General features: G+C 34.6%; 1 protein-coding gene across 1 annotated transcript in view; it reads right to left on the bottom strand.

The window, feature by feature from the left end:
- Window positions 1-3752: 3752 nt before the first annotated feature.
- Window positions 3753-7959, bottom strand: part of Lrfn5 (leucine rich repeat and fibronectin type III domain containing 5) — a 310572-nt gene continuing 306365 nt past the window's right edge. The window contains exon 6 of the mRNA XM_021179092.2: window positions 3753-4147. Coding sequence (XP_021034751.1) covers window positions 4130-4147 — 18 coding nt within the window. The 3' untranslated portion in view covers window positions 3753-4129. The remainder of the gene's footprint in view (window positions 4148-7959) is intronic.

Here is a 7959-nt window from a genome sequence, read left to right as displayed (position 1 = left end):
TACACACACATACACACACACACACACACATATCATATCTGGCAACATCAATTTAATATCTGTAACCAATATAGTAAAAGGCAAAAACTGACTCAAAACTGAGTTGTGCATATACACACAAAGAAATGAATATAGTAAAAGTTTCTATAAAAGAGATTAGTAAGACACTCCAGAATATGGGAAAATTATAAATTCAGTGGCAGATATATAAACAACACCTCAAATAGAACACACCCATGCCTATTAAAAGACAAACTAACTTAAAGATGGCCAAATATTTGACTGGAAAGTTCACCAGAGAAGATATTAAGGGTCCAGTAAATATACTGAATAGCAATCAATACCATGATGCATTTAGGAGATGCAACTCAAATTCAAGGGAAACATCCAATTGGTACAAGTATTTCAAATGTTATGATAGCATGTATGCTACTGAACCACTAAGATTCCATTGGGCAGTTACATGGTATCCAGCTTATTTTTGTTTATATTTTTACCTGATTACAATTAGAAGTCATCTGATGGAATATGTGTCCAAATGTACCCTCATAGTTAAGCATCTTTTGACTGTGACTTAGACTTATTTGAAAATTACAGATATGGTCAAATAAGTCCCACATATTGCTTCATGGAAAGCAAACAAATGTAGGTGTAATGGACATCCATGCAGCAATTTATTTAAAAATCATATTTAAAAAGGAAAGAAGAACCACAACAAAAATTGCCACACAGCCTAGTGGCTCAACATCTAAACAAAAATGCAAAGAATTGAAAACTGAGAATCAAGTCATATTTGGACAACATTATACATTTTGACATAATTAACAGTAGCCAAAGAGTGAAAAATATGTGTCCATAAAAATGAATAATTAAAACAAATGATTAATGATAATACTGTTATTTATCCTTCAATGTGAAGTAACCTTAAATTTGATAATTGGAATAAGTTCTTTACAAAAGACAAATATTACATTATCTTGCTTACATAAAATACCTACATCAAAGTGAATAAAGTGAATAAAGGTTGCAGAGTTGAGCAGGAACTAGGTAAGAAAGGAGAAATTAGCATTATTGCTAACAAATAGAATGATCACAAAATTGTGAGTCCAGTTAACACTGACGACATATATCAAATAAGTTAAACACATCATTTATTGTGTTAAATATGCTTTCCACAGTAAAAGCCTTCTTGGAAAGCAGTATAGAACACATCCTGACAATCACACTTGCACGTGCAATACAACTTTACTTTGTTGGAGACCTTTGACTCTATGTGAATTTAAAGATTTTGTGCCCCTAAGATAGTCAATGTTTCAGTATATTTTGAATATGATTTTTCAACAGAAAATCTTAAAAGTGCTAATATATATATATTTTAAATAAAAGTAAAAATATTTTTGAATGAAACAAAAGTAACATAAAATACAAAACTGAAATAATCTGAGTAGTCAAGTATATTTGGAAAAATAACACTGTTTCAAAGCATTATGCATAAGTTGTGAATATTTTTATATTAAATTGAAAATCAAAATTATTGTAAATATAGTCTACCATTTGTAAAACTAAAAGTAATAATTAAAATTACTTCAATTTTATTTGTTATTATTTTTTACCAAATTATACTTTATTAGTCTTTCTCAGTTCTTCAGATTATAATTATAAAAATTTTAGGCTTGAAGTTTGAACATTAGTTTCTCTTGTGTCCAGCAATTTATAAGCATTGCATATATGGCAGACTTAATACTCCTTTTCTTAATTCTGATTCATGTTCTTGCTATGTTTTCTAAAACGTTGTGTCTAAGATGCTTCCTAAGAGCTTCTGTGAGTATCTATCTACGTAAGACAATTGAAAAACTAACTAGAAATGAAAACCTCGAAATGATTTCTATGTGTGCTCACTGATTCTATGGTTGGCATCTGCTACCACTTATTAGATTATTTATGCATTTGGATCATGACACAATGAATTAAATGTAGTGTTTCCATTCATCTTTGAATTATTTTGTCGCATTTCTATAGAACTTTTTGGATGATTATTAATCTTACTTGGTTATTTGTGTTCTCTTTCATATCCTTAATGTTGAGGAGTTTGGATCCAGTGACATAGCTAATAGGGTAAAAGATACCTGCCACCAACTCTGATAATTTGAGTTCAATCTCCAATATAGAAGATATGGTAGAAGGAGAAACTTGCTCATAGAAATTGTCCCTTCAACTTCACATGTATGCCATGGCATATGCATATCCATACATCATGCATACATACATATGTACAAAATAAATACATAAAAAATATTAAAACTTAAAAATTAATCCATGTATGTCATTGCACAAAATTATTCCTTATTGCTTACCTGGAGAATCATATATGGAGATTCTTCATAATAATGATTATTTTTATGTAAACATTATGATAGCTTGTTTAATGCATGACTGAATATGCTGCAAATGCAAGACTTTTGTTTATTGTTGGAAATGTAGAGTAAGAAATTAAATAATATCATTCTAACACATTAAAAGTATACTCTATAGAACAGAAAATTATGGTGATTTTCCTAAAAAAAACAAAAAACAAAAACAAGTAGTGACAGACTCTGCTCAGAACACTAGGTAAGTATCACCAACAAGAAATGCAAGTCTGGAGTAGGAGCAAAAATGGGACCATCTCCAAAACAAGCCTTGAAATACTCTCTAGACTGTGATATAGAATCACTATTGCCTGGCCTGCACATTGGAAGAGAAAAGAAATATGATAAAAGAACTATTCTATGCCAGCTTTCATTGCTTAGTGTATATCCATTTCTTCAACATAAACATTTGTGCACACACACACACACACACAATTTTCCAAAGATCAAACTTATCAACAAACAGAGAATGAAACAAATTCCCACATCAAAAATCATCACCAATAGTCCAACTCAAGCAAATGTCCTCCATTTTAAGCACGCATTTGTCATGCCTGGATAGTTTGCTAGTATTTTTGCCTAATGCAACAGGTTGCTGCTTTTAATGCGTAGAAAAGCAATTTTGATCTGGTACATTTGGAAAAAAAATTCACTAGTAAAGAAAATTGCTACTTGAATTTCATTAAACTTACATCTTGTACCAAATTAAGGTAGATAATATTCAGCTTCAAGTTTTACTCAAATAATTGTGACAATTTAGAATAAGACCAGAAACTGTTCCTGATGCTTCAGTCTAGTATATACTCTAAAATGCTAAAGTTGGATGCCATCTGACTGTGGCTTTATTTACATTATGAGCTTCAAAGTTATTACATTTCTACATATTCTGGGGTTAACATAAATGTGAGGGTTTGAGGGTTTTTTTTTCCCTCTGAAAATGTGAAATGATGGAGAAAAGATTCTGACCATGACACATAAGTCTGACCAAGTTATTAAAATTTACCATTTTCTTTGTTCTTTAGCAAAAGCCGATCTACACTTTCTCCAAACTGCTCCTTCTCTGATGGTCCATTAGGAGACAGAGGCCTGAACCCTTTGCATCTTACACGAATAAATGCAGCTGCTATAAATGAGTTCAAATAGTTGTTCTCCCCTCCTGTAGACATAGGCACAACCCTAATGAAAAGTTTATTCTATTATTGAGCAATTTGGAATTCCTAAAGATTTTTACTTCATAGGTATAACAGAACTTGATTATTACAACATATAATTTTATATAAAAAAATCCACACCACCAGTTAGGCTTGAAGCAAAAGGTAATCCCAAAATAAGGCAATGTGCAAATTGTGTCATAGTAAAACATTTATTTGTTAAAGTGATATAGATTATTCAAGATTCTACAGTCTGTTAAATCATGGATGGCAATGTAGGATGGATTTGATACAGAACTTGATGCCAATGAAGGCTTGTTCTTTTTCCTTTATTAAAAAAAATATTTGTAGATCAGAAGAAAAAAATTTGGTTTTAAAAGGGGATGAACCATGTTGGGAGGGAGCCAGTTTCACCACATCAGAGACCTTGTAGCTTTGGCTCCCATGAGCAATTCGTTCTGGGACAAGCAGTTCAACAATCCACAGCTGTGAACTGAAACATTTTCAAATTTTATCCAGTAAAAATATTAGGGGCAACTGTTCTCAGGAGAGAGAGAGAAGTGGTGCTCTTCATATGGACTCCAGCCTCTGCAATCAAAGAAAGGAAAAAAAAAAAAAAGAAGAAAACACAAATCAGTAAGAAGATACTCCATGGTTAATTTAAAGGTGTGTTGGAATAAAACTATATAAAAAATCAGTTCCTAAAAAATATTTGAAGTCAAGTTGTGAGTATATTTTCTCCAGGATGGCTGAAAACTTCACATAGATTGAGGATATTTCTATAAATTCCAATCTTGACAAAGAAAGAAAGGACAGTGATGTAATCTAGCAGGTAAAACTCAAGCCAGTGAACCTGGTGACCTGGCTACTCCACATGGGGGATTAACTTCTGCAAGCTGTCCTCTGACAGTCATAAGAGTTTCATAGCTTATGGAGAGAGAGAGAGAGAGAGAGAGAGAGAGAGAGAGAGAGAGAGAGAGAGAGAGAGAGAGAGAGAGAGAGAGATCATGGCTAATGCACAAGTACAATTTACACACAGAGAGAAATAGCATGGCTAATACATGTGTACAATCATACAGACAAGCACTGAGACAAACACACAGAAAATACTGTGAATTATGCACATGTTCAGTCACACAGACACACATAACACACTAACAAGCATGCTTGTTGAGAATTTATGTAGGAAGCAAAAGCTATTCAGAGTCTAAACTGGGCATTGATTATTCTCACTTAGAGGAACAACTGACTCTAGGTAAAATATGTGAGGACTTCTCAGTCCCACTTGGGAAAGAGAAAAGTGCAATCACAAGTGGAGAGGGAGGGAAGGACCTGGGAGGGAAAGTGGATGGAGAGAGGGGGACAGAAGAAGGGAAGGATAGGGGAACCTGGCCTTGTATTTGATGAGGGAAAAGGACTAAAGCCCTGAGGGCCAGCAGAAAGAATGGAAACAGGCAACCTCAGAAAATAGGAGGTTGGGGGGACCTCCCAGAATGCACAAGAGACCTGGGAGGTGAGAGACTCTCAGGATTCAAAGGGAGGGACCTTAGTTAAAATGCCGTACAGTAGGGAAAGGGAACTTATAGAATCCACATCCAGCAGGAAGACAGGACATCAAATGAGGGAGAGGGGGTATCCCACACCACAACTCTGACCCATAATTGTTCCTATCTGAAAGAATTACAGTATGGAAATGGAGAGGACCCTGAGATAAAGAAGGTTCAGCAACAGGCCCAAAGAGGAATCCAGGTCAAAGGGAAGTCCCAAGGCCTGACACTATTACTGAGGCTATGGAGCGCTCACAAAAAGAGACCTAGCATGAATGCACTCTGGAAGAGCCAGATAGTTGTACATAACCAATGGATAGAAGCTGCTGATCCCTGTTGTTGAATTAGAGAAAGACCGAAAGAAGCTGAGGAGGAGGGTGACCCTGAAGGAGGACCAGCATTCTCAATTAATCTGAACCCCTACGATCTCTCAAACACTGTACCACCGAAGAGGCAGCATACTTCAGCTGATATGAGGCCACCAAAACACATACCAGAAGAGGACTGTCAGGTCTGTGTTCATTCAGAGATGATGCACCTAACCCCCAAGAGACTGGTAGTCCCAGGGAGTTTAGAGGTCAGGTGGGTTGGGGGATTGGGACATCCACATGGAGACAGGGGGATAGGGAGATGGTATGTGATGTGGAGCAGTAAGAAGGTGGACAGGGGGAAAATAAAATGTGGAGTGTAAAAGAAAGAAAGAAATTTAAAAATAAAGAAATGCATAGAGTACACATTCATATGTTAAATCTGCGTTATTTTCATAGTTCGGTTATAACAAAGGATACATGCACATATAATCCTCAAACTCATTTGTGTTTCAAATCCTTTATATAGAAAACTAGAAAAATTAGTAGCTTCTTTGGAACAACTGTATTCACTTCTTAAAGTCCATTAGTAGAGAAGTTATAACAGAAATCTAAGTTTATAATTACCTTATTTGATCATGAAATGTAAGAAAGAGGTCAAATTTGTAAATTATTAACATGTATTTTAAGACTAGTATAAGCTAGTATAGACTATGCCATGATTCCTGTAAGTGCATGCACACAGGGACACAGAGAAAGCATACATATTCTTACAGTTTTGAGTCTATAAGTCCTTCAAATTATCACTGACAAGATCTCAGTATCAGTATACTGTAATCTGCTAACTTCTGTATATACTGCCCCTTCCTAACATGTTAACCTGGGGCATCCTTTGTTTTGCTGGGTTAAGTATACAAATATTTGTTAATTATCCAAATTGCCCTGGTTATTATCACAAAACTTATGAATGACTCCATGCCCCTGACCTTGAGTCATCTTTGTGTAGATTCTTATAAATTCTTATAAATCTTATAAAATGTAAATTCTTATAAATCTTGTCATCTAATAATTTTACGTAATTCACTGAAATATTTTAGTATCTATGTATTTCCATATTTATTCAGGATTGAGGCCTTTAAAGGCCTTTAAAGGCAAAAAAAAAATCAAAATGACACAAAACAAACAGAATAAGATATTTTGAGAAATAAAATTCTGTTTCAACACTCTGTGTGTGATAAAAATTCCCCTTAATAGATGCTTCAGTTTGGAAGCCCTGAGTCTGCCCCTGACTGTGATTCTGTGCTCAAAGGCTAGTATCTTCTCTGGGGCCCTTCATCCACACACAAAAGAGCACTTACACTCAAAAGCGACATGTGAGAAAGAGTTGGGCCACAGCCTTCTCAGTAGAGCATTGACCTTTATCCTGTCAGAATGATGTGCCTGAAATAGCTAAAATAACTTAAATGTTCCAAGAATACCTACAGGGAAGTCATACACAGCTGAAAATCTTATATATAAATGGAATGAGAACTGGCTAACGAGTGAATGAGATTTTAAAACTGATTTAATAAACATTTTTCTCTTTTGGGTGTCAATTTTCTTGGTAATGATTATAGAAAACACAAAAATGAAAAATTGCAAATGAAATATTTCTATGACATTAAGGTATTAATTTTATTTCTTAAAAAAATTTAAAAGTCATCATTAAGATTTTAAAGACTGACATATTACACACTTTTCTCACTCACTTAAAGCAAAACATAAACTACATGAAGTTATGGATTGCTATATGTATGAGAATATAGATAGTAGCTGACACATATTTACATCTTGTTTTAATCACATGTTCAGATTTTCTATAAAGAGCACTAAATTCTGTGTGATAAAAACTTATGTTAAAAACTTTATGAATCCATCATTCTGACAGGATTTTATTTTCTATAGCAGAACTGAGTATCCTCAAAGTAAGGACAAAGGCTAACCTCTACATTCCACTTTGAATAATGAAACAGAACAGTCATAGTGGTGCATAATGGTGCACCTTGGAATGTGGTGGGAACTGGTACTTTGCAATTTGAATAGTCTCAGGTACTCACTCCTCTGCTTTTATTTGTCCCATAATTGAGCATGACTTTGAAATGCTTCTGACATACCAATCACCTAAATCTAATTCGTTACTTAACCCACCTTAAAGTCCAGGTAATTTGGATGCCCAAACTCCAACAATAAATGAACTTTTTAAAGAAAAAAAAAAAAAAGACAGGATGATCAATAGAGAATTGGGAAGAATAGAGAAGAAAGGAAAGGAGGGCTGGGCAGTAGTGGCACACGCCTTTAATCCCAGCACTTGGGAGGCAGAAGCAGTAGGATTTCTGAGTTCAAGGCCAGCCTGGTCTACCAAGTGAGTTCCAGGACAGCCAGGGCTACACAGAGAAACCCTGTCAAAAAATATAAATAAATAAATAAATAATAAAAATAATAAAATAAAATAAGGGAAGGAAAGGAAAGGAGAGGAGAGGAGAGGAGAGGAGAGGAGAGGAGAGGA

This window comes from Mus caroli, chromosome 12 (genome assembly GCF_900094665.2).
Source record: "Mus caroli chromosome 12, CAROLI_EIJ_v1.1, whole genome shotgun sequence".
Lineage (NCBI taxonomy): Eukaryota > Metazoa > Chordata > Mammalia > Rodentia > Muridae > Mus > Mus caroli.
Note: the sequence above shows the minus strand (reverse complement) of the source record. Positions and strands in the feature narration are given on the sequence as shown.